The 27,487-nt window shown below is 37.1% G+C and overlaps 1 protein-coding gene across 8 annotated transcripts in view; it reads right to left on the reverse strand.

The window, feature by feature from the left end:
- Window positions 1-27,006, reverse strand: part of LOC126336520 (RNA-binding protein lark) — a 46,063-nt gene extending 19,057 nt beyond the window's left edge. For 2 of the 8 annotated variants that reach the window (XM_050000301.1, XM_050000309.1), the window contains exons 1-7: window positions 26,539-26,970; window positions 25,708-25,868; window positions 8,832-9,068; window positions 8,609-8,751; window positions 7,037-7,081; window positions 3,502-3,613; window positions 3,111-3,418 (exon numbers count right to left, since the gene is read on the reverse strand). In XM_050000301.1, the coding sequence (XP_049856258.1) occupies window positions 3,111-3,418; window positions 3,502-3,613; window positions 7,037-7,081; window positions 8,609-8,751; window positions 8,832-9,068; window positions 25,708-25,851 (989 nt within the window). In that variant the 5' untranslated portion in view covers window positions 25,852-25,868; window positions 26,539-26,970. Of the gene's footprint in view, window positions 1-3,110; window positions 3,419-3,501; window positions 3,614-7,036; window positions 7,082-8,608; window positions 8,752-8,831; window positions 9,069-25,707; window positions 25,869-26,164; window positions 26,242-26,319 lie in introns of those variants that run through there. The other 6 variants (XM_050000302.1, XM_050000305.1, XM_050000306.1 and 3 more) reach the window with 6 other exon arrangements.
- Window positions 27,007-27,487: the final 481 nt, after the last annotated feature.

A 27,487-nucleotide genomic window follows, 5' to 3' on the forward strand; every position in this document is an offset into this window, starting at 1 on the left:
AAGAGCACCTTACCATTAATTCAATTAGCAGTATAACATTACCCAATTCACAAAAGAGCCGAGCTTGCAAACATTTGTCATATGTATTTTAATAGCAACTTAGTAGGTATTCTAAAAGTCTAAGCTTGCCTTTGTGTTTGGTTATATAAGGTGAGTATCAGTAACACTCATCTATTTAGCCACACTGCTTTGTCTGCACTTTCATTACTGCAGTTCAGAGACACTATAATAACTTTCGCTTAAATGATAGCATCTTCTACTGGATAAACAAAATCTCTTCTGAAATATACAAAGCCATTCTGACAGTTTTACACTACAGCATAAGCCTTAAGTGAACATGAAATGGGTGGTACAAACTACAACTGTTATTGTAAACCCATTCAATCTTTAATCACAGTGGGAAAATGCTACTACACAAACTTCGAACAAAATTCAGAAAAAATAACTTTTTTCAGAATGAACTAGCCTCACATCTTTTCCTGCTTTGAATCCAATTATGTTGTCCATATACTTTACAGAAAACTAAAAAGGGCCAGATAATAGTTTATAAATTATGAATAAAAACCAATGACTAGTTTCTCAAATGTTGCAATATTTCCATACTCCAAAATCACATTTCAGCTCAACTTTCATCTATACCCACCAGTGAATTCCCTGATTACAAGACAAAACTTAACATTTTTTGAATAGCACATTCCCCACAAATTGTGATTAAAATGTGTACTTGAGCCAGTAAATGGCAGTGTAGTTAAAACTACACAAATTTTATATTAATTTCAAAGAAGTGACTTCAGGAGCATAAACTGAATAGTAGCTGCACATTTACAGATGTGCAATGCAGTAGGTTTGATTCATAGAAGTATGTTTATTGTGAAGAAGTTAACACAGTTAACTTCAAAGATTGCAGTCACTTCAAGAAACTTGACTCTCCCAATGGATCCAGGAACTACAGTTCTCAAAAATGGATCACTATGGAGGCAAGGAAAGTAGGCTCCAAAAAAGACTTCATCTATGAAAATGCTCACTACTTTGCATGCATATCAATTTCACAAAACTAATTACTGAGTAACATGCATTGTTCTGCATGCTATTAAGGTTCTGGGTATACTGTAAGCAATGACTGTAAAAATGAAAACTATTTCTTGGAAATTCATACAACAGTGTCCTGAAAATGCATGTGACTATCTTCATGAAAATACTGCAATTCAGTAAGAGCCTAATTTCCTCGCCCAGGGTTAAGTGTGTGCCAAGACAGTACGTCAAATTTAAGCATCACAAACACGGTTATTTTAATTTAGGTATCTTTATTTCTTATTTGTTTACATGTGTATTTGTACAAGTACACTTAGAAAGCAAAATGTAAAATCTTTACTTTTAAAAATACTGATACCACCACAACTGACATTAAGTATATTTTTATCACATGCATCAAGACTGTTGTGAAAATTCCAAGAGAAATGAACTAAGGATATGGGTTCCAACGTCAAGTGTGTGTTTTATTCCTGGTGTCTAATGTAACACCATCTCAGATTTTTGCAGGTCACAACTGGTGAGTGTGCCTCAACAACCCACTACTCTAAGAAGGTTGTCAAAACATCAAGTACCTAAATTTTATAAGCATCTGTTCAGCACAATCTTCAAGCACATCAATATATATTTAAATCACTGACAAGCCATCAGTGACATGCTAACCTGAAAACCTATCACAGTTTTAATAACTGCTACAGAAATTACTGCTCAGTAAGCGTATCACACAAATTGAAAATTCAGTAAATATTTAATGCATTTATATCTAGTGCATTACAGTCCTCTAAAACAAAATGTCACGAGAACCTCTACTGGATAATTCTAGTGCGTTTTTGAGCCCTACAGTATTTTCAGACATGACTTACCACTGGAATTTGTGGACATTACATTCATTAATTACATACAATGGACAACATACTGTAAAGCGTTAAGTTCATATTAATATTTCAAATTTTATATATGCATATAAAATTCAATGACAAAACCAAATGGAATACTCATTACCCAAAAACAATGCTGCCATGCTTTCAGCTCACACTGCAACCAATCCGAGATTTTAAACAAAGAAATGTAAAACAAAAAGTGAGTATTTACCCTTATGCAGGTATGTCCATTTTGAAATTATTTTAAGAAATACAAGATGAATATTTTTCTTTTGGCAATTATTTTTCACTGAAGAGTAAATAATCTCAACGAAGAGCAAAGTCTTTAGGAGCCAAACTACTACTCCACATACAAAGCACACTGTACTCGCACAACAGCAAAATTTTACACCAACCTGTGCAGAATTATTACAATAGATATTTCTAATGCAGGTGTATTACGTTCTACCTTCAAACACAAAAATACTTTGTTATGTATAACAACTAATAAAAACATGTAAAGGCTCCATACAGAAACACTTATCTTGTTAAATGCATTAAGTACACACATGTAATGAGTCTGAGGGTGTATCATTTAGGTATTCAAACACTGTCTTTACGCCATGCACTGTACAATACTCTTCACACAATTTTCAAACAATATACAAAGCTTATTGAACACTATCAAATTAAATGAACACATGTGATGATTTCATGGCTCTGTCATCAAGCCTAAAAAACCTAGGGAGTATTTTTCCATAAATATCAAACTGAAAATTTCACAAGCAAATGGTTGCGTCTAGCTGAGGCAAAGTTTTTATTGTACAAGAGCTAAAAAAATCTAAGGCTTGGATTAAGACTTGTGTGTTCACACACCCTAGAGTAATACAAATTACTTGAGGCACAAGTATTTCTTGAGTGTTTTGTATAAAAAGATCTGTTGCAAATTTTTTCTTCCCCAGTGCCTATTACCTTTTCCATTCTTTACATATATTCTTGACAGTAATAGAGCAACTGTTCAGGTTTTAAAAACTCACATGGTGCACTATACACTCAACTTTCATGAATGGTCCACAACTGACATTAGAAAATAGTTTCAGTTACAGTTTTTAGAAAACTAAAAACTGCTCATGCATTCACAACAGTTTCCACTCAAACATTCACTGCACGAATACATTCTGCAGTGGGTGTTACACAACATACTATAGAGAATTCTCTTACCTAAATCGACTTGGTGGAACAGCAGATGATGATGGTGATCGCCGACTGAAAATACTATACTCTGAACTTGGGCGATCATAAACTGGTGAATCTCTAACAGATCCAACAGGTCCTCGCAGCCCAATCGGAGGTGGTGGAGGGAGAGCATCCCTTGGCCTGGGAGGAAGTGGTGGTGGGTGTAAAAATTCTCTGCCACGAAGTGATGGTCCCAAGTCACGAGGAGGAAGAGGGGGGAACCTGCGCTCGAACATGTCGCGTGGTGAATCTTCAAATCTGTTTCTGTCATAGAAACCGTCATATAAGGGGTCCTGCGAACAACGAAGAGTGTGAAATATCAGCACAAGATAATAATGTTCTCTAATAATGTTTTAAGCAATTAAGTGGTATTTACCCTCATTCCAAATCTGCCCATCATTCTGTCACGCAGGAATGGTGGAGGTGGTGGAGGATATGGTTCTCTGCCAAAAATTGGGCCTCTGAAACCATTTCTGTCAGGTCCTAACCTGGAAAATAAAAAAGACAAAGATTATATACAAGCTGATGAAATATTTGTTAATAGCAAAGAAAAATTTGCTTCTGTTAACCGTCAAGTATGACCTATTTTAACCTAATATAAAATACATAACTATACTTCTGGATCATATTTCATTTTCAAGAATAGAATCTACGATTCTCTAAGCTAGCAGCACTACCATCTCCACTTTCTATCAGATGTGTTGAGGTTGAGTCCTAGATGTCTTAGCTAACAGAACATACAAAAGTGTTAATTTAACTTACATAAGTCGTTTAGCAACATTTTATAAAATGTAACAACAGCATGAATAATAAATTCAGACTTGAAAGGCAAACAAAAGTGGTATGATAAAAATAAAAGTAAGGCCTCAATCTCAGTGGTTTAAAAGTTTCATCTGAGTGATTGTGAGCAAAACCTGAACAGATTAAGTTAAAACTACTATAACCAGATACCACTGGATACTTTTCCATTTTTTTGCATGTGTGCATGGGTCTGCAATCTAACCACCCACACGAAGCACATTCGAACCAGGTTAAACTACAAACTCCCAGGCTACCTGTACCAGCTTCTGACAAAAATCTAACTTGCTTCAGGAGGCTGCAGGTAGGGCCGGCAAACCACACGAAATCAAGTTCGCGAAGGAAAAAGAAAAATTCATAAAAGGGAAAAATAAATAGAAACCCTGACAGAATAGGCGGAAATGCTCCAATAAGCCAGTCTGGAGACTGTTTGTCTTAGCATAAGTGAAACACTGAAAACAATTTTATATTGAGTAACTTTTTGTTGACATTTCCTAACGGATTGCTTTAAATTAAAAAATTTCTGGATTTTTAAATCAAAATCACTGATGTAAGCATATTATAAAAACACTGCACATAATAACTGCAAATGTCTGGCTTGTTAAAAGTGGCAGTGGCAGCCAAGTTACATTTGGTGAGCACAGAGCTGTGCAAATAAACTGACCACCCAGAACTGCTTTACTATAGCACAAAGAAAAAGAGGAAATGAAATGAACATATAAGGCATGCATAGGAAATCTGTATTTTTGTTAAGCCAACAATGTAGGAAATATAAGATTGCTATCTACCGTAAAGGAGACAAGTTGCAAATAGGTACAGTTAACAGTCTTTGGCCACAGCCTTTTATCAGCGGAGAGGAAAATGAGAAAAACACCATTTATACACACATCACCACCAACTCCAGCTGCTCAGGCCAGAATTTCTGGCCTGAGCTGTCAGTCATATTGGCATGAATTGTGTGTGTGTGTGTGTGTGTGTGTGTGTGTGTGTGTGTGTGTGTGTGTGTGTGTGTGTGTTTCCCTGTGCTGTTGAAAGCTGCAGCAGCCAAAAGCTTTGTGTATCATCTGTTCCTTCAACATTTTGCAGCCCTATCAGCAACTCTATAAATATTAATTTTAATTATCAACGGCCTTAGTTGCACTGTTTACCTAGACTTTACCTAAGTTTCAGTCAGGACAACCCAATCTCCTTCAGAATAACAGTTAACTACAGTTTATCCACAGTGGACATCGTCAAGTTAAAACTATAAATCCACAGATCATCGCCAGACTGTAAAAACTTACCTGAAACTGCCTCGGCCCCACTTCGCATCCGTGATGCGGCAGCCACAAAGAATGGCCCAGGCAGTTTCAAGTAACTTTTTATAGTCTGGCAATTATCTGTGGATTTATAGTTTTAGCTTGACAATGTCCTCTATGGATAAACCACAGTTAACTGTTATTCTGAAGAAGGTTGGGTTATCCAGATAGAAACATAGGTAAATTCTAGGTAAACAATTCAACTGAGGCTGTTCACTATTAAAATTAAGATCTCAACTGTGCCTATCTGCATTCTTTACAGTAAGCAGCAATCCTTTTTTCCTACACTGGTGATATTCCTATGTGAAGTTTCCAGTCTTCTTAAGCTACTGAGATAAAATGCTACAACCTGCATTACAACACCACCTCATAGAAAAAAGCTACCACTTTTTTGTTGCATACTTACACTGACCCAACATCCAAAATGAACAGGCATGGCATACTGGAATACAATTTTCCTTAAAGCTGACCTACAAAGGTCAGAGCCACCCTTAAGTCATTAGCAATAATCACTTAAAAATGGGCCGTACCATTCGTAAGACTTTCTTAAAATTCTACTCACATTATAGGTATCAACGTACTTTAGTTAGGGACTTGCTTATTATCTAATAAGAACCACTGATATAACAGGAACTGATAATTGGGAACTAGAAACGTTTTGCTCAATTTCATATGACAATCTATGTATTTGCAACACCTGCAGTTGTCATTTATTATATAAATAATGAAACACTGTATTAGTTAAGTATTTTTTTTCACGCTCAGCACAGTACATTTCGAGAATTTTCCTTGATGTCAAGTGCAAATATTTACGTAAGCATTTTGTGTGGTGTTGGCATGTGTGTTGTTCGACACCACTTTAACTGCTGTCATCTCTGAGGTTACCAGGTACTGTGCTTCTCAGTGATGTAGAAAACCACATACATGTAAACTATCACTCATTGTTTTTGTGTAACACCACAAAAAATGCATATGTACATACTACACTTAACAAGAATAAATTCTTGAAACACTTTTGCCCAGCATGAAAATATATGTAACTCACGCTGTGTTTCAAAGCAAAAACATTTCAGCAACACAAACTGAATGAAGGTGTCAACTAGCACTACAAGAGGCCAAAAGAAGAGACATGATGAATATGACTCAACAGAGGTGTGACAATTACAACAATCACTAAACCGCATACGTTGTAAGGGCAGTTTGGAAATGGTTTGATTGATCATATCTTTACTCAAATGAACCTAGTTACTCCCATCAGCCACCACACAGTTTGGCAGCAGGAGATATGGCATGAATTGTCCCAACCTTTACACATTTACTGGTATTAATTCGTCCAGTAGAGCACCCTGGTGGCAAGGAAGTTAATCACATTATGCTTATAAACACTACTTTACAGCCAATATCATCATGTAAGTATCGTTTTACGTCTGTCTTTTCTCCACTAACATTTTTCATGAAGTGTAAATCGCGGGAAATTTATAAATACGTTGACGCAAAATTGAGCGCAAATTAACATTGTTGACATAGGAAATTTGATAGGAGAGATAAAATTTCGCAAATGGGGGAAAACAATTTCGGGAATGTGGAAGTGGGGTTATACCATGTTTTAATGAGGAGAAATTAATGTAAAATAATTTCAACTAATTTTTATGTCCAGAATTGTGGATTATGCAATCTCAAAACACAAATGAACTGTATCTGAGACATTTTCACTTCATAACTAAGGAGGTGGCACCTTATGCCAAAACTAGAAATAGCCATAAATTAACTTAGAGATAAACAGCCTCATTGCATAGTTGAACACAAACTACTTACCCAGCTTTAGGACACTCCTTAGACCAGTGACCACCTCTTCCACACCTGCAAAATTACAGTACTATTTGTAATTTTACAACATGCAAATGTGACTTCATAATTTTTACATCCGGCTGCTATAGGAAAGCAATGTAACACTTAGGATGTTCCAGCATAGCAGTTATTTACTGAAAGTTGATTAAATTTTCAGGATTTGTTAATGCAAAATCTTTGCTACATTTAAAAACAACACACAATGAACTTTCAGTATTGCATACCATGAGGCATCTCAAACTGCCTCTTGCTGAATCTTTTTAATGGACTAAAATACATTGTGCACTGAAACAGTGAAAATAGTTTCACATACCTAAAGGGGTAAGGAAAGAGGCAGTGCATTTCTAGTGCTGAAATTGAAACCATTGTCACAAATGTTTCACTTTCTTCCTAAATTACAATTTCTGTAAAAGTGGTATTTTGGACCTGAGATTATGACTATATTCTTCCATCTTTGTTTCAAAACATGTCTGCGTGCTGCTCCCATTGGCTGTGTAGAAACTGCAGCTAACATCCTCTCTTTCATGTCTACATCACTGGCTGCATAGAAGCAGCACCTGACATCCCTTTTCTTTTTATCATGCCTCATGGTAAACAATGACAACACACTGACATTTACCCTATTTTTCTTCCTAGTTCTTGATATCCTCTGCTTCAGTTCCTCCCTGACAAAGATCTTTATGGTAGAGATAGCCTGTCTTCTGTCAACAGATGCTCCAGCAATACAGTGCTACATGTAAACAGCAATCTGAGTGTGCATCATCAGGTTATCAGTGTACACACCAATGGCACAAAAGTACATGGTCAGGTTCTTGGCTTGAGGGGTTAAGCAACATGTAATTACAACTTTGAATGGGTCTGATACCTCATTCATATTAAGGAAAGTAAGCACATGAAATACATCTTTTAAAGGATTTGTAGTTCCTGCATTCCTACAGTCAATAAAAAATATCAAACATGCTTTGAATTGTCACTGTTTCAGAAGGAGAAAATAACCAGTTGAGATCCAATTTGATCAACACACAGTGTCAGCTGTCTATTGCATTACATATTACATAAAAACTCTTATTGGGATTGGCACAAATTAAGTTATGACTTTTGATTATATTCTCATAAAGTTAGACCCAATTAAGCACGTCTGAATTAATATATTAATGCTGGTGAGATGGCCTGGACAGAAAATCCATTCAAAATTGAATTTGGTTTCAGGAAAGTTTATGCTTATACATGAAAAATCTGCTAGAAACACATCTGGCTTAATGAAATTAATTTTCAGTATGGAACATCCAGATTCCTGTAGCATGTTTTAAAAGCAAGTTTATTGCCAGAAGCATTACACAACATTTAACATTACAGTTTAACTGATATGTGCATTTAAATTCAACAATGAGCAATGTCTTCCACGTTACAGGTAAGCTCGAAGATGTGAAAGTAACCACAGTTGAAATGTCTGTCCTTGTCTGTGTTACGTTACACTAGGTAATATTTGCATATCCACTATCATACAATGCTTTATTAAGGAATTCAAAAATGATTTACCTGTAACACTGCTCAGGATCTCCCATTCCTGGTCGCTGACGAACCCTACTCGTGGACACCTGAACCTTCATTGGCTGCCCATCGACTATGTACCCATTCAACTCTTTAATTGCCAAGTTCACATTATCATTTGATTCAATATGCTGAAACAAGTAAATAAAAATCTAGTCTCTAAACACACAATTTTAATTCATTTAATTACTATAGCAAAAGTCATACTCACCACAAAACCGTAATTTCTCACGATGTCACATTCCAGAACTGTTCCATACTTTGCAAACAATGCTCGCACCTGAGGTGCTTTTGTGTTGTCTGTCAGGTTTCCAACAAATATCTTTGTTGTTGGTGTCTGAGGTCCTTTGCGACTTGTTGCAGCTTCCACTTTTATTGCTTGTCCATGAACCAGGTACCCATTTAGATTCTGAATTGCATCACGTCCACCTTCTTCATGTTCCATATGCTACAATACACATTCCCATTAGTTATAAAAATATAGGGTCAGATGGAATAGTTGTAAACTAGGGTTAATTGGTAGTAAGTACAAAATTTTGGTGGAGAGAAACTGGGTATAATTGTTGGTAGCTTGTATTCACCCCTACTTTTATTAAGACATCACTTTCCCTATTTCTGATGCTGAATCTTAATTGTTGAGCTTTTAATGTTTTATGCAGTAGTTTGTTAGTTCCACATTGTGGTAGAGTGTAATTTTCCCCCCTTTATTTTCTGCCACATTACACATTGTCAAAATTCTCCCCCATATAGCCTTATCATTCAAGGCAAATTTGTTTTTTCATACGCATCACCCTCCTTACCTCAGTCTTCATTGGCCATAATTGTTTCATCAGCCTAATCCAAAAGGTTTCCTGAGCCATCACATCCAATTTTTGTATTGCTGATCTGTCCAAAAAGACAACTTAGGAGTCGCAAGTCTTTATTTATCGTATGGCTTTATCAGATCAAGTGCGGTACTGACATCATAAATTTACATAAGATAAAAATATACATATACACAGACATAATATGAACAGAACACCAGTCATTAATAAATCTGAGCAAAGCTGAAATATAATCACAGCTACAATTTGTCAAATAGTTATTTACAAATGTGACGGCCATTTAATGGCAGCAGGGCTGGCCTCCACGAAATCTCTCCAGTCACCACAGAATCTGCACAGTGGGCAATCTTGCACTAGATGTTATGTTTGTTCATCAGTTTCACAGTCACACAGTGTGTTATCGTTGGTGCCCCATTAGTACAGCATGGATTTAGTTCATGTGTGTCCAGTTCTCACACGGTTAAGCTGGCATCAGATTTTACGAGGAAGCTGCATTCCTGGGAGTTGTTGGCTGGGGTCCCCTATATTGTGTCAGTTAATGTCACTATTGTTCCACTTGATTTTCCAGGATATGTGGCAGTCATAGGTATTTCCTTGAGCAAGTGTTCTGTCTTCCCATATTGGAGCTCTTGATTTAAGGCAATATCAGCAGTGGCCATGTACTAGGTGTATCAGCAGTACTCTTGCCTTATCTGCATGATTTATTTTTTGCCATTCCTGAATTGTTGCTGCTGTCTACAGATTTCAGGTGGAGTGATGCTTGAGAGGACATGAAGCCAGGTTTTCAATTTCTGGCTAGTTAGTTCCAGGAGTTTCTTGAAGGTAAGTGACCTGTCAAGTTATGCCTAAATATTTGGGAAATTTGTTATGTTTAATTCGTTTTCTGCAGAAAGTAATATTTAGTTCTCTGTCTGCTAGTCTTATTTAAATGGAAGGCACAGGTTTCCATTTTATTTGGGTTTGGGCACAGTCCATTTTTTGTAGTACTGGTTTAGTACTTCTAGGTCAGCAGTTCCCCGTAGCAAAACTTACTTGACTCAGTATATATCATGTCACTGATGTAAACATTAAAAATCAGTGGAGCCAATACAGATCCTTTGAGAGTCCATTTTTATTCTTTTTGACTTGCTGCTTTGTGACCCCAGGTTTACTTTGAAATATCGGACTATCAGCATTTTTCCAACAGTTTTGTCAATTTCAAGCATGGAATCATGTCTGCAAATTTCAGGATAAGACCATCTATCCATACTGTATCAAACTGCACTGAGGTCAACAAAGACTACTGATGTTTTCAATCCTCCTTGGAATCCCAATTCTATGTATGGTGTGAGGGCTGATACTTGTTTGCAGAAACTCCGATTAGTTCTGAATCTGGCTTGTTCGTGAGGCAGGCGTTTTGTCTATTGTTGGGTATATCCTATTGCAGATCAGTTTCTCCAGCAACTTATAGCAAATGCTAAATAATGTTATTGGGCAGTAGTTTGCAGGGTTTTCACCAGATTTTCCTAGTATAAGGATGGGCAGAGTAAGAGACAATCTAAATCCTTCGGCAAATCTCCAGTTTTTAGAATGTCATTGAAGTAGTCTTTAAGTCAGGTTCTTGCTATTGGTCCCATAGTTTTTATAAATTCAGGAAATATATTATCACCTCCAGCTGCTTTCTGTAGTTTGAGGGTTTTTATACTTTTGTAAAAGGTTTTGAAAACTGTTCTTGTCGGGCTCTCTCAATAAGGCTATGACATTGTAAGTCACATGCCTTGAGATCAGGACAATTCTGTTTTCCCCACATCTGGAGTAGCTGTTGGAAAACAACATTACACCTGGCCTAAATTCACAATTTCTGCGGGATGAGCACTTCTTTCACCCATTCCTTTTCGATGCCTATATTTTTCTGCATCTTATTTTCCAATCTGTCAATTCCCCCTCCCCACCTGTCAACCATGTGTAACACACATTTTGCTTTCCACTATTCTTAATTCTTTCACAATGTTTTATCAATAATTTCTGTCTTGCTTATTACCCCCTCTTCCACCCTTAAACCCTCACATTTCCAAATCTCATCCACTGTAGGTACCACCGTCTCTGTATCCCATCTGATGAGTCTTCCATAACCCAGACGCTGAGTAACTCTTCTGTAACTTTCCCAATTTCCTAAAAGTTGCCAGTCTTCTGTCATTTCCTTTTCTTTCCCTTTAACCCTTCTGCCATAAGCCACTGGCTCTAAAAGCTTATGCATTACCACATCCTTTGCTTTTTCTCCTGCACCACTTTGTGCGAAGACATCCCTGTGATAGTGAATTTCAAAACATTGATTATTGTCACTGATATAAAGCAGGGTAATTGGGTATAGATATGAGTAAAGACAGCAATACAATACTAAACCACGACTGGTTCATTCTGGAAAAATGCTGAGGACCTACATTAAAGAATGTCCAGATTGCAGATAACTTCGTGGGCTTGTGTACACACAATAGGAGCTTGAAAGCTAGTCTGAATACTGTTTTCTGTGTTTCTAAGCTTTACCCATGAGTCTAGGTGGTTGGTGATTGGTGACTGATTTCCCTCATTTTAGAAATTGTTCTATCAAGGGGTTTCCACTATTGTTACAGATTAGAGTTACACATAAATGTGTCACCAGCTTTCTATTATACAAAAAGTAAAACATTATGGGAGTGAATAAGCTTACCGTGTTCAGAAAGCAACCATATACCACTCACTCAAATAACTTACGCTTTTCAGAGCTTCCAAAATTAAAGAATACAAAAATTACATTTGCCCCTTCATACAGGATTAGCATAAAATTTTATTACAACTTTATGTTTTCTTTAGGTTTTGATGTACCACTGGACAAATTATGACCCGGGCATCCTTGAGTTCTTCCTCCATATATTTAAGCTACACTGGTCATAGAAAATTAAGGTAGAAATATGATACCCACGACATGACAACTGAAGCTGTTTTATAGCAACATGTTAAAGTATTAATGGAAAACTGTAAAGATGATCATGCTGGTAAGGCTTGCTATCAGGTAATCATAACTACAACTCCAGTACTTCTCTAACAAAACCTGAGACCTACTGGAGACCAATTCACAACCTCTCTTTTACAATGAACTGCATAATTTGTAAAAATGCGTGAAAAGAGAACAAATAATAAGGCTTTGTACACAATTGTGACAGGGGGGTTTCTGCAGTGACCCATCTTGGATTGATCTTTTCCGTGAAAGGGAGGATGGATGAAGTAGCGAACCAACAACGGCTCTAGCCTGCACTCCCACTACTGTTCATATGAGGCAAGCACAATTCAAAGTCAATGGACTGAATAATGCCTATCCAGGGATATTGTGCTTCAACAAATGGAGCTAATTTTGTCAGTGGTTTACTACATTTACCTCACATATAAAAATGTGCTTATTGTCAATTACCATGCCACAGTGCAATTTTGATATTTGATTAGCAATCTACGATTAGTGGAAATGGCTATACAATGTAACACTTATTTAGTGCACCTCCAGTCATTCACCTGACAAAAAAAATTAATAACAAATGTATGTGCCTTCTTAATACCAAATGTTAAAAATAAGCCTGTGTATTCCAGCATAGAGCAAATGGGTAAAACACTGGAGTTTAGTAATCAAAACTCTTTGGTCAAGTTTGCTCAACTGCTCTCTGAAAACATTAAATGAATGATCTTGCCACAGGAATTTTTCCAATGACTAACTTTTCAGAAGCTTTGCACAAATCATCTTTTGCACAATACATCTTGCACCAGAATTCCTTTTGGCTCCCATATCTAATAGTAAGTGCCACTGCCTCCAGATTGTATGGTCCCATGCCCCATTTCTGGCCAAGTGAATTTTCATTACTCAGGAACAAAGTGGGTGTCATTTTGTATTTTCATCGATGTAGGAGGTCACTAAAATGGCATCATGTAGAAAAAATTCCATCGGGGGCAGGTGGGGGCAAATAAAGACTCCCAGCCAATAAGGCCATAAACTTATAATTAACCAAGGTAATTGTTTCACCCTTGGACACTAAGTCATTGATCTAAAGATAAAATTACATGCCTCACCTCAGAAGTAACCTTGCACATCCAAGTCCATTTTCACTCCTGGGAGTCTTTTACATTTGTTCTGCAAATCTGCACAAAGTGGCATGAAATCAACTCTCACTTTCGATGCAAGAGAAGCCATTCCTCATTTCTGACATCTTCAGTACGTAAAGTGTTAACAAAAGAAAGTTTCACATCAGCTGAAGAGAAAGAACTGGGAAAGATGGATAAGACCAACAATGAAAGAAAAATACAACTGAGATATTGCTAAACAGGAGTGCCAGTGCCAAAGCTTGCTAAACTTACTAAGAATTTATGAAGCAATCTTTGATTAAAGCTGGAGCACAAACACTCTTCAGAATTCTTTCTGGCAAAATAAAACCAATTACACCTATGTAGATGTGGTGCAAGAGGTTAAGGGACCAAGAAACTGATTTTTGAGTCTCAAATCTGTGGACATAATTAAAAAGTATTACAAGCATAACACGAGACCCTTTGACATTGGCAAATGTTTTACCTACACTGACAAAGCAAAGCACCCAGAAGGCACAGATGTCAACGTAACTTCATGATCAGATATCAACATAACTTCATACATTAACACTATTAGCAAGTACGCAAATGACTAGAATTTCACGTTTCCAGGACAGAACAGCGACCAGAGTGCAGTTAATTTTGTTCATGTATTCTGTTACAAGGCCTGGCAAAGAACTGACGGGCATAAACAGTGTTAAGATACCAAACGATCACTGGAGGGGACAGATGTTGCTGACCCATGAGAGGGAACATTATCTGCACCCGACAGTTCGATAGATGACTTGCTGATCAATATTGCAATATCGAGATTTGTGGGGCATTGGCCTGTGACATTGGGAAGGATTGCACAGAGCCTTGAGAACAGGCATACCTGTCAAAGGTTTCCAAGACTACCACCACATAGGTTTGCAAATCCTAAAGCTCATTGTAACTCTAAATGTCAGTCTGCCATTGGAGAACAACTGCTGGACTCATTTCGTGTCATCCCCACCACTTGCCAAACATTAGCAGAAACTGAACTTTGGAATCATTATTCCATGCACAGACTGCCATTAACACAGCAACACAAATGGCTGTTTTGGAGTGGTGCCAAGACCACAAAGCATAGATTGGTTGGTTGGCTTAAAGAGAGGGAGAAAGGGACCAAACTATGAGGTAATCAGTCCTTTGTTCTGAATAAAACAATGCCACAAGTGTGAGAATAAAAGAAACGAGACAAGTCCAAACAGAATGAAAGGAAAATCTCAAGAATGATGAAGGGCAACAAACATGTAAATGGACAAAAGGGGCAAGGAAACCACAGAAATGGGATGAAGACATTAAAACAACAAAGCAGATTACCATGGTTGACTGACCATGAGAATCCACAAAGCTTAGACTGCACATGAATATTGTTACAGTGTGCTCAGCAATGGGTCATAGTTCTGCACTATCCAGCGTTACCATCATCATTTATGTTGGTGACATGGGAAACATCACATCCCTCCCAAGTACCAAAGAGGCACAACATTATTCCTGACACCAAGATGTAAAGAGAATCACAGACTTCAGGTCACAGCTGATTGATCAGGTGAACTGACGTCACAACACCCTCCAGTGTTATCCCTGCGAGACAGTAGAGAGCAATCTTTCAACAAAGCAATAGCAGTCCACAAGTGGCACCTGTGTGCATGATAGGTTACTCCTGCAGTCAATGAGTCCCTAAAGTGAATGTGATACTAGCTGACTAATCGATCCTAATGCCAGTACCTCAGTTGCGGGAAGGGAGTTTCAGACACTTCCCAACCCAATCAGTGCATGCATTTAGGCCAGTGTGTGTGCAACTCAAGTCAAGTGGGCTCTTATTTCCAAGTTTATTGTAAATTTTACAATTTTGTAAGCATTGAAATAAAGTCACATGCCCTGTCAACCTGTAACATTGTTTCCTTCACCCTTTCAAGGTGCTTAACCTTTTCCAGAAACAGCTTTCCATACCTAAAGAGTCCAAATGAAATTAAATTTTCAATATTCCATTGATGTATGCAAGGCTTACCTACATACTTTTGAGCTTATGTTAAATGAGAGTTACTGTGGGATGGAATGACATTTATCATTGATTTAAAGATTTTTGCTTCCAAACTGGTTAGGCTTAATTATTGAAGCACCAGAAAAAATGTGTTCTACCTTTCCCCTTAACAGAGGACCAGAAAACTGATTGTCTCTTACTTCTTTAGGTTAGACTGATCACATGTATTTTTCTCATAAATACATAGTAGTTTTACCTTCCATTCAGGAGTATACAGTCCCACAGAAAGAGGTGAAATTTTAATGAAGTTTTATATTACACTACACCTAACAGTGCAAGTTGTTAATGGGGTTTCCTCAAGTTACTGATTAAATTGTAGTTCAATATCCATCTTCACAGTAACTGGAGATTACTTACCCAGTAGAACTGTTTAGTTAATCTCATCCCAATTCATGTGGGATACCACCATAGTTTCAATGTTATTTGAAACATTTTTCAACATTGTTTAGGAATTATGCTGGAGTAATTAGAGACACCATCATAATCATTCAGGAAAATTTTGATAAATCATTCCAGTGCTGGTTTACAACCATCCCTCCCAGTAAACTCTTAACCTATTGCAGTTCCATTTACCCTAAAACACTGTAAATGTATCAGTTGAAATCATAAAGGTAATTAACCCAACAGCAGAATTTGTATTTTACTGTCTTAAATTGCAAAAATAACCTGTTTAAATTAAGCAAAATAATTCCTTCAAGTTGAAGTCAAGACTTATCAATTTTTTTTTCTAATTACCCTACATGAACATCTATTAACATATCCACGATTACTCCCCAACTGCCTATTGGCCAATGAGCTCTCAACGATAAAAATACACAGAGGGTGTCCAGGAAGTAGGTATGAACACTTAAGTTCTATAGAACATATGAAAGTAATTCAAAATGTAATTTTTTATTACAGACACATTAAGCTCCTTCTCCCACTTCAGCATGAAAAACTCTCAGGGCTGCAGAGCAACAAGCAATGTTTTCATTGAAGAGCTCGATGACATGTTCACAAACATCTGGTGGTATGCTGTTAATAACCATTTTACTTTCATCCTTCAATTGGTGTACTGCTTGAGGTTTGTTCACTTAACACTTATGACTTCACAAATCCCCACAAAAAACTCAAAGTGTAAGATCACATGATCTGGCAGGCTATTCCTTGTTGGCACGGAAAGAATTTTTTTGTGGAAATTTGGCATTTGGCAGAGCAACCATTTAACAGGACGTAACATTTTGCACCATCTAGTTGAAACCCAAAATTGTCATTTTCATCAAGTTTCAGTAAAGGTCACTGTTCAGTGACAGCAGCATCCTCAGTTTCGAAGCACAGGCCGATTACTCCTGCTCAGAACTCACACCGCCATCACTCATGGATTTCAGTTACCCCTAATTCTACAGATCTGATAATTGATGTAGCCACTGAGGTGGGAAAAAAGAGGTTCTTTTGGGAAGTTCTCATTCTCCGCTTGTCGAGCCAATATCCATAGAGCATACCGCAGTCTCTTCCCATGATTTGCAAGCTTCAACTCTTGTGCAAGTTGATTAATGTACGCATGTATTTTCAGATCTTTTGAAAGGATTTCATGTAGTGAACTGTGAAATTCAGTTGTTGGTCTTGTTGGCCAACAGATCTTCTGGGCCTACAGTTACACTCTCACACCCAACATTTTCTTGTGTTCGAACAGAACCCAGTAATCCTGTTTTCTTAATGCTTGAAACAGGATCTGTGACTTCTGGACCAACTGCCCAAAAGATGCCATGGGACATCTACAGTTTTTTTAATAACTTTTATCACTTTGATACATTGCTTAGTTATCTGCTTCATGATTAAAATATCAATGCACACCACACACACAAGCAATTAGGCTACTAATTGAGAGCCTTGCAGATAAACATGAAAAAAAGACAGCTGCCAACTGCATATGACAAAATGTCACAAAATTCAAATTTGTCCTAACTTCCTGGATACCCACTATAAAGAATAGATGCTGTGTCAAAAATGAACCTTGACAACAAGCAACCCTGCTGATCAGTCTTACCATATCTTGTCAACTCAGAACCAGATAACCTATAGACTAAACATAAACCTCTGGCTGAGCAACTGTGCAAAACCACTATAACATTATTGTTCAGTCTCAGGCAATTTAATGAAATGGGAGTGGGAGCAGCAGGATTTTCAAACGGCCACCTCTTTCACAAATATTTCGTCCAATCCACAGTATCTCTTATGTCACTATGGTAAAGTTGAGGGGATATGACAAGCAATGAGATACAATATATATTTAAAACTTTTTATGCAAACTTTAAAATAAGTGTTCTGGTGCTAAATTTTAATTTAGCAAGTCAAACCCGCTCAAATGAATTTATCAAATTCTCACTAGTTTGAAGAACACTCAGTTTTATAATTGAAGACCTGAAACTGTCCAATAAGCAGCTAACCTAACCTACACGCCAGGCTACACAACAGACCAGGCTCTCTGAATGATAATCAGTATCAATGGGGACATCACTGGTCAAAGCAGAATGAACTTCACTGTTCTCTACACAGGAAATTAATAGGACCACTATTAACAGACATTCTGCATTTCACACATTTCCAATAGGTTTGGTTTTCATCTAAATTTCTACTGTGCGTTATGTGATTTCCCTTTTGCTGAATTGTTGTAAGTGTTGTGTGACTCATTTGACTCTCATGCCTGGGAGTTGTACCCTTATTGAGAAACACACACACTGGAAAAGGTGCACTTACCCAAGTGTCCATGACTTATCCAATGCATGCTGCTGCTGTTAACAGTTTGCATGATTAAAGATGGGAAGTGCACATGATCGTCTTGATTTGGATATGGGTAGCCAATCACACTCCTCATTCATTATTTCCTATGCCTTGTAAATGAGATTAGCTGGTATTATTTTCACTCTCAGAAATTTAAGCTGAGCTACTGCAACCACCATCTTGAGAAACATACAATGAAACAAAAAAATGAGTTGACTCTCTTAAAAATTAGTGATGTTTAATCTCTCACTCCCCATTCAGAAAACAAAACTCAATATCTTCATCCCACCAAAGAGAATCCTGCAATATCACCCATCTGGCTACGATCAACAATAACTAGCAATGAGAAAATTTCATGCAAATGTGGAACCTCCAGCCTTTTTTATTTTTATACAAAAATTATGAAACAATTTTCCCCACTTCAACAAAAAAAAAAAATCAGACATATTTGAAGACACCAGCTTACCAAAATCTGTATTAGTAGGTTTTAATTAGATCTTCACTTTTATTCTCAAGGCTGAGACATGTGCAAACCGATGCTTAGATAATTTGTCAACTTCAGCTGCCCAAGTCAACTTTCCTGGCCCCATTGTATAACAAATCATAGGAAATCAATATTTTCTAAGAGATCTTTGGTGCACTACTTCGCATTTCTGCAATATACAAATATGAATATGAAAAATATTATACACAGCACTTCAGCATTGCAAACAAGTAAACCAACATGGCACCTCTTGATTATGTTGTAACTGGGTTCTGCTACAGGTCAGGGTGTCACCAAACTTAATTTGACAGAACGCAAGTATGAGTAAATGTTGCAATGAATGTTCTCAGTGTTCTGTTCTCAAGTACGTCTACTGTGTGCATGTCAGTTGCTCTGGGCTGTGATTGACAAATGAACCAAGTACAGTTCTGGTTTAGTTCTTGAAGCTGACATGCATCATTTGCCCGTTTTCATAACTGTACCTATGAAATTATGCACTTTAATTATTGCACAGAATTAAAAATCCTTCCAAAATGTGATGTTCTTGGGATAATTGGCTGTGCAAAAGTTTTGGGAAGCATGATGTTGGATAAACTTACCTCCACTCCATGTTCCAACACTTTGAAAAGGGACTCCGTATTATAAAGTTTTGGTTATGAAACCAGCAAATTTTTCAAAGACATTAAGTATTTCACACAGCAAACCACACTGGATTGCACCTTCAAGCCCACCTACCAATTTTCACAGCCACACATATGCAAATCTGTATTCACAGCAGTTTGTGCTTGTTTCAACAACCAGATAGTAATGATTAATACAAATAGCATGGCAAACAGCTTGTTGTGCATTCCTGGAATGACAGATCCTGCAGTGTAGATATTCTGTAGTTGATAAGTCTCCTCAAAATTAAATGAAACAACAACTTTTCATGCTGGTAGAAAATATGGACACTGTCAAATGTCTGCTGTTTTATGAAAGACAGTTTGGCTCCCCTCTTCAAATATAGACTCCAAGCAGCCATTTTTCACACTTTAGGGAGTCCCATTTATTTTTACCACTTGAAGTAACTAAGTCCAGAAACAAGACACGATTAACTACCAGAGTGAAATTAACCAGCATGGTTTCACTTCTTGTAACCCTTTGTTACAATATAAACCCTAGTACATTTTTCTTAAAGAACACCCTCTACTTTTTTCAGTAATCCACCTCTCATCAGAATCCACTCAGAAATTATCACAATTCACCATTTACATAAACATACCTTCACTGCAAGCTTGTACACAGGATTCAAATTTTATGATGGGTAACACCTGTTTTTGAAAAGTGTCAAAGGGGAATGAATTAATAAATATAAAGGGTGCTATTTAGAGAGAGAGTGCTGCTGATGATGACTTTGTGCCAAATTTACAATAGGGAACCATGCTGTTAATGTCCATTAATAGCTATACATTTGAAAGTTGTTTGAGACTGTGAAGATAAATGGGGCCCTCTGTAAGTTTAATATATATTGTCTCCAAATAGCAATTTGAAGCTACAAGACTGCTTTCTTTTGAAAAAATATTGTGTGTTATCACTGCACTGGATGCAATAAATTTTAAACAACTGAACCAAATCAGCTGTGAGATTATATTCAATGGAAGACTGAAAAGCCAATGAAATAAGACATCAGCAAACACAAAATTGGGCAAAAAAATTTTCCTTGCCCTCAATTATTACCAACACAAACAGACTTTGAAAGTCATGGACATGAAGAGCATGTCAGTCCAGATTTAATAATACTTTCAAGAAGCTGACCTCAAATTTAATTGAAAAAACACTTTCAGAGAGGTTTTAAGTGTAGTGGTTGATACCACTGTTGAAACCAGTTACGACACTGAAGGGATAGACGGTTAACAGTCATACCAGATAGTCACACGAACTATGTTTCTGCTTTGTTGTTTTCATAAAAACCAGTTAATTTTTGGCTGCCACGTAGTTAACAGTTCAGAAAGTCCCAGAAAAACCATTTACAATACGTAATTTTACCAAAATGAAAAGACAACTTTAAAAATGCAATACAGTCACACACAATACAGTATACTGTTCCATTTAAGGCAATCAGTTATCTTTGTGTGCTTTTTGCATTTAAATTGTGTGCACACATTTTTCATTTTAAGATCCTTCGTTTCAGCACCAATATTTTAAACCAACAATCTACAGATAACACGAGCTTGAAAACAAGTGTTACATTGTGCTCAGTAATACCTAAATACAGCCCATAACAAAAATGAATGGGTGCCTTTACTGAAAATTTAAGAAATGTCTTACAAAGTAAGTTGCAATAAGTGGTGGCATATCTATCGATTTTTTTTAAATACAGCTTTTACAAATGGTTATGGGAGAAACAGTCAAAAGCCATGTTGCTACACATGGTATTATCTGCATATTGAGGCCATGATCTATCTTATGGCAATCTACCTATGAATTGAAAGAATCTAACAAGTCTCTGGGCATATCACTTTGATCCAGAGATCTATACTCCAATTAAAATAACTGAGTGACATAATCCAGTAGTGCAGACAGGGACAGGGTTACTGGGATGAAGGCACCCATCTTATAAAATTCTCAACACAGCAACCATGTGGTCTCAAGAAAAAACTTTCAATTGGATTGGAGGTGGCCCCTAACACTACTTGCTATAATGTCAATCACATTTATCTTAATCTGAATGTTATCTTTCCTATGAATTCTCCAAGCGATTAGGTAACGTGCCTGAAAGTATTAAAGAACAAATTTTTCTACTTCTAATGAGCACACCACTAATCACCATGGTGCGTTCGCCCTAAACAACCAACAAAAAACCCAGAATTTTTTTAATCCAGAAGAAAAAAGGGAAAACAGGATTTTTTTTTAGAATCTGAGGAATTTGTTTTAGCTTTCAGTTAGATCCTTGTAATTTTGACATACTTTTACTTTAGCCTGCCAGTGAACAATAATGTTGCACCAACAAAATACAAACAAGAGAAAAACAGCAAAATGAAACTTCCATCGCAAAGAAAATGCACCATTTACAACAAAACAGTGCACACACAAGTGTATGCCAACAGCAAAATGTGTCAATGAGTATAGGATGAAAACTAAGCTATACTTCAAAACAAACTGCTTCTGATGAGCGCAGTGTCAACTGTTTCCATTAGTTTCATTTGAGCGATTGCCAGCAGACTTGCAGGCATGAGAAGAGCTCAAGTCGTGTGCACTCCCACTTCTTGTTACTTTAAGTACAGTTGTTAGCTGTATAAGCAGTAGCAGCAAGCTGCCTGATCCACAGTTGGACAGTGCAGTGTGAGTTAAGAGGTGGGAGGGCAAGTAGTCTCCAGGCGATCCGTGTTTATGTTACATGATTTTTGCTGTTTTCGTTTATAGCACTTTTGAAACTGATTTCTGTGGCTGGAGGGGGGGGGGGGGGGGGGGGGAGCGCATCAAGTGAATTAAAACACAATGTAACTATGTTTTTAGCTTAAGTTTTTATGATTTTATTTCCACATTACTGGCAATGATGAATTAATAGCCTTGCCTACTTCTGGACATATGAATGTGCACTTTAAGCCAAATTGTGCATTTTAATAGTTTACAAAATGTTGATGCCCTTTGTGTATTCTTGTTTCTTTTATGACATGACGTGTGACTAAGCCGGCAAATATGGTCAGTAATACTGAACAAAATCTTTGGTTTGAAGTGCATTGAGAAGCACTAACAAAATTTTACAATTTCACCTTGCATGAGAATGTTTTATATATTTATGTTTCAGCACTTGTCTGGTACCTCTTCAAGGCTTGACAATATTTCTTAATTTGTGTTTATGCCTTAAATTTACAGAATGCCATTCTTTGATAAATTATCAGCTGGCAGCACATTGTGTTTTATCATTGTAACGTCTCAAATGCTTCATATTGACCGATGGAGTACAATACAGAAAGTATTGTCTTCACAGATAACCATATTAATTTTTATACCATTTGAAGAAACCATGAAAAATTTACTGTCCTTAATTCTAGCACATTTAAACAGCAGTTTTTTAATTTCTGCAAGATATTTTTATTTATTCTTACTACCTTTTTGCAGTGCTGCGTGGAAGTAAATCTGATTAAAAATGCTAGACAACAGTATTGGAAAAGAAGCCTGCTTCCTTATCTGGATAAAATAGGATAAAACATTTGCCGTAAGTACAGAAACTCCATATGTCCTCACCAAACAACATGCTGCAGTGCTGCACATGGTCAGGTGATGCTCGAGTAAAGTAGAATGTTTGACGTGCCGTCAGCTTTGGCCAGTGACAATGTTAATGACTGGGGTCACATTGTTTGGTGCATATATTCACAGTTTTGTTATGAATTGGTAAAGCCGTCAAATGTGATTGTAAAAGAAACCTAGTTGTTGTGACAGATTGATCTGCTCTTTGCCCAATGTCTAGGTTAAGTTGGAAGGTGATGGTTGTGAATTGGCGAAGCCAATGGAAGCAAGACAAAAAATTATTGTGACAGTGATCTGTACCTTAACTCATCTGAAAAAGGTACCAGTAACATCTGGGTCACCATATTGTTTACAGCATGTCACTTTTCCAATTTTTTTCACCGATCAAAGCTAAACACTTAACCAGGAAATTCCAAACAGAAACGCATCAAAGAGTTAAGTAATCCAAACACCAAGCACGAACTTTCTATATCATAGCTGCACCATGTACAGTAACAACTGTTTTCTGGCATTCTCTGGCAACTGTTCAAACAATTCATGGGAAAATATTGTGAATGGTAGTCTGAGGGCTTCTTCCAAACTTTGGCACAAGACCAATTATGATGCGTGAGAATGTGCGTTGAATTTCTTACATCACAGAGCATTTGACTTATTGAAAACTTAAATTGAGACCATCCACTGAGAAATTTCAAGCCCAGAAGACCATCCATTTAAAATTTTACTGGTACATTTGTGTGTAACATATCCTAAAGGACATCATCATGCAGAAAAAGGACCAATATTACATGTGATAGCTTGGCTTTGCTTGTAACTATTGTATATGTACATTAATTTACACACTGTGTTCACATTTTGTAACAGTGATGTTGCTGTTGGCTGACTACAACCAGTGGCCTATGCTGAATATCTGCTGTTACTGGCAGACGATTAACAAAAGTAAAATGCAATCTCTACTTCAACACATCGGAACCTAATGTCCTGTATTTGGCAGAATTCTTATTTATAATTCCGTAATACGAGAACACGAAGTGTACATGCTGCTTTGCACCAAAGACCATTCAAATACACGTTTTCACGGTGTTTCGTTTCATGAAGTGCCAGGATGATCTATATCATCGGGGTATTAAACTTTCACGAAAGGACTGGTAAATTTTACAGCTCCAAGTGAAAGTATACTGTCAATGCAGAAAACATGTATTTCCATAGGGGCAAGTCAGGATTTTTTCTTGTCCACCTATACACCCTGACACTTCAGTACAGATTTTACAGTAGATGTGCAATGATGCATGACAAGTTCAGTCAGCATTTAAGAAAAATGTTTAATAAGAGTACAGTATCTTTACCACCATCACCTGAAGGTAACAAAAATTTCATAAATTATTGCGACGCAGATGTCACAACCTTCACAATATCTTCATCGAAGTCAATTGATAACGAATTTGGAGCAAAACTAAAAAGTAGCACTGGGTTGAACTAATTTGACAAAGCTAAGGAAAACATGAATGATGGCTAAAAGAGGGAGTACATCAGACTTCTTGCAGTACAGTGAAGGGAAGGCACTATCCCAGCATCTGTCTGGAATGATTTTAAGACATAGAAAACATAAGTCTGGATAGCCAAATGCAAACTTCTGCTGTCCATCCAAATATCACAATTGTGCAACCTTGTGACAAATCAAGAGCTACATTTAAAGAGCCAATGAGATTCTTATTTGTTATTTCCTTGGGTTTGTAAATGGAACTAGATGACACTTTAAATACTTGCAATCTACAGTATGCTCTTAGATACCTGCCTAACACCTCAAAAATCACAACACTCAGAAAAAAGGAACAGCTGAATACTTGTACAGCTCACTGGCTATCATATACTGCCAGCTGAATGGCTGTGACCAATAACTTGCCAACAGCAGCAAGTAACAAAAATCTAAAAGATGCATACGTGAAATTATAGGATGGACTCTAGCTGGTCTTATACTTACCATCTAGAGCTGCCTACAGAAATAGTGTACGACACCGAAGAATCCAAGTATACAGTAAGTTAAATAATATTCAATGGAAGCACCGTTACATTGCCCGTGACTTCTGTTGCATGGCACCATTGGTAACAGTTCGTGTGTTGAATGAGGGCAAGTGAACATGACAAATGACTTGTTTGTAATTTTGTATTTTATGCTGAGGTACTGTAATTGACAACTCAAAAACAGTAGCTGCAACAGCCAAGATTGTAAGAAAGTGATAACTGCATACTATCACTCTGAACAATGATTAGATGAAAACATTAGCAGGCAACAAACCCTAGACGACATTAAATGCACTTAAACCAAGAAGTTTGCTTTCTACTTTACTACTTTTCTCTCTCTCTCTACACACACACACACACAAAACTGATTATGCATATACTTCAAGTACCTTCAGTTCTTCCTCATGATTACAAAATATACACTTCAGACTTACCTTAAATTGTTCCAGTTAAAGCCTCAAACTTGCAGATCGTAGAAAACCCATCCAATTCAAACACTTCTCATAGTACTATTTACAACTACTGAATTATAACAGTAATTGGTTCGAATGCCGCAAATTTATGAACTGATTTAACTATACATTAGTGCTTAACTAAGCCACATACATCTGATACTTACCACGAATCCATAATTCTTCACCACGTCACATTCTACAACTTTTCCATATTTTTCAAAAAGTGGCTTAATATCATCCACAGTAGTTTTGTCGGCCAAGTTGCCGACGAATATCTTGAATGTGCCTACACTACTGAAGCCTGGCATTTTAAGTGGCACCAGACCTGTAACAAGTTTCAAAACATGTAATGGAAGCGTTGGTTGTATTACCGTAATTCGAAACCAAAGAATGTTTTAACTGTGGAATTAATTTTACTCGGCGCGAAGTATATAAAATATACTAGCAAATACATTACCAAAATCGTAACATGCTATTCTATGCCTTCCGCGTTTGCCTTGCACGGTGCTGTAAACGCCATTCAAATTCCCACCCGGTAAAGTAACCTTACTGCCACAATTGATAATGTAACATCACCAGCTACTAAATAATCATAATACAATTCATCTTAACACAACTTACCCGCTCATCAACAGATTTTGAATTAGAACTGCCTTACAATTTTCCAAAAACACACGCCGTATCTCCAATGGCGTTCCTGTAGCATCCAGAACAATTAAAATGGCGCCTGCGGGGTAATGCCCTCATAACGAAATTATAAAATTACACATTACTACCTATACACATAAATGTAACTGCAGTTAACTCCCGAGCACTTCAACTCACATAACAACATAAATCTAATCTTATAAATATTGATCATACTTCAAAATGCGGCCTACCGCTCCACCACGAGTAACACTGCCTGCACGAATTACCAATTACAACACACTACCAAAACGTAATAAACAAATTCAATAACAAAAATATACAATTCCACATAAAGAAACAATTACCAGCTTATGAGACGCTAATACTCGGCAATATTTGAGTACCAGACCCAAACAAGACGATGCCGCAATGGCGCTTCCTCCTTCCACTACGTACAAGACACCAGAGGAGAAAATGGCGTAGTGACGACAGACAGCGTTCATCAATTTGAGCCAAAGATAAACCACAATCGAAGAGAAATATCCACACGAAACCAACTGCACATTAATACGCACCACGTAGAAACCATCTGAGCAGTTCTATTGACTGAATTGTTTCTAACAGAAAGGCAACAAAATAAAAAGGACGTAAAAACTATCTAAATGGCCAAGATACAGGCAGTTTTCACACATTAATTTACTCTGAGAGATGCAGGGCGACCAAGACGACTAGCGAAATTAAGGCAAATTTACACTTGCCATTACGTCACGCTAAGTCATGTCAAAACATTCAACAATGGGCCAACTGTACAATCTTGGTTTAAATCCAGTGGTAGCTGACCAAGGAATAGGGTAACCACGGGCTAACAAGTTGGAAGAAGATAGCGACGAGTAAAATACGTTCATTAAATAGCGTGCAAATAAAACTACGTAAATGCCAGTGTCTTGTGTGTAAAATGCAAAACATTTTGTCAAAAAGGTGTAAGTGCTAGCAGCGTTTATGCAATTAAACTAAAAAACGTACGTCCCACAACTACAAGATGGAAAACAAAGCAGACTCGTATTAATGAAGAGCATCAGAAAACATTCTGTAAATACAGCACGAGATTTCGAGAAAAAACGAAATTATAGATGTTCTTAAACATGAAAACTGTGGCCTCTTGGGGAAACTTAAAACGCTGGAATCTAAAGTTAGTAAACTTGAACTCGCTACCCAGCAAAATGAATAAAATGAACAGTGCAAAATTACGCACGAAATGAGGAACAAAACACGAATTAGGTATCAAAGCTTCTAGACATGTAATTAGTACAATTA

Source organism: Schistocerca gregaria, chromosome 2, assembly GCF_023897955.1.
Source record: "Schistocerca gregaria isolate iqSchGreg1 chromosome 2, iqSchGreg1.2, whole genome shotgun sequence".
Taxonomy (NCBI): Eukaryota; Metazoa; Arthropoda; class Insecta; order Orthoptera; family Acrididae; genus Schistocerca; species Schistocerca gregaria.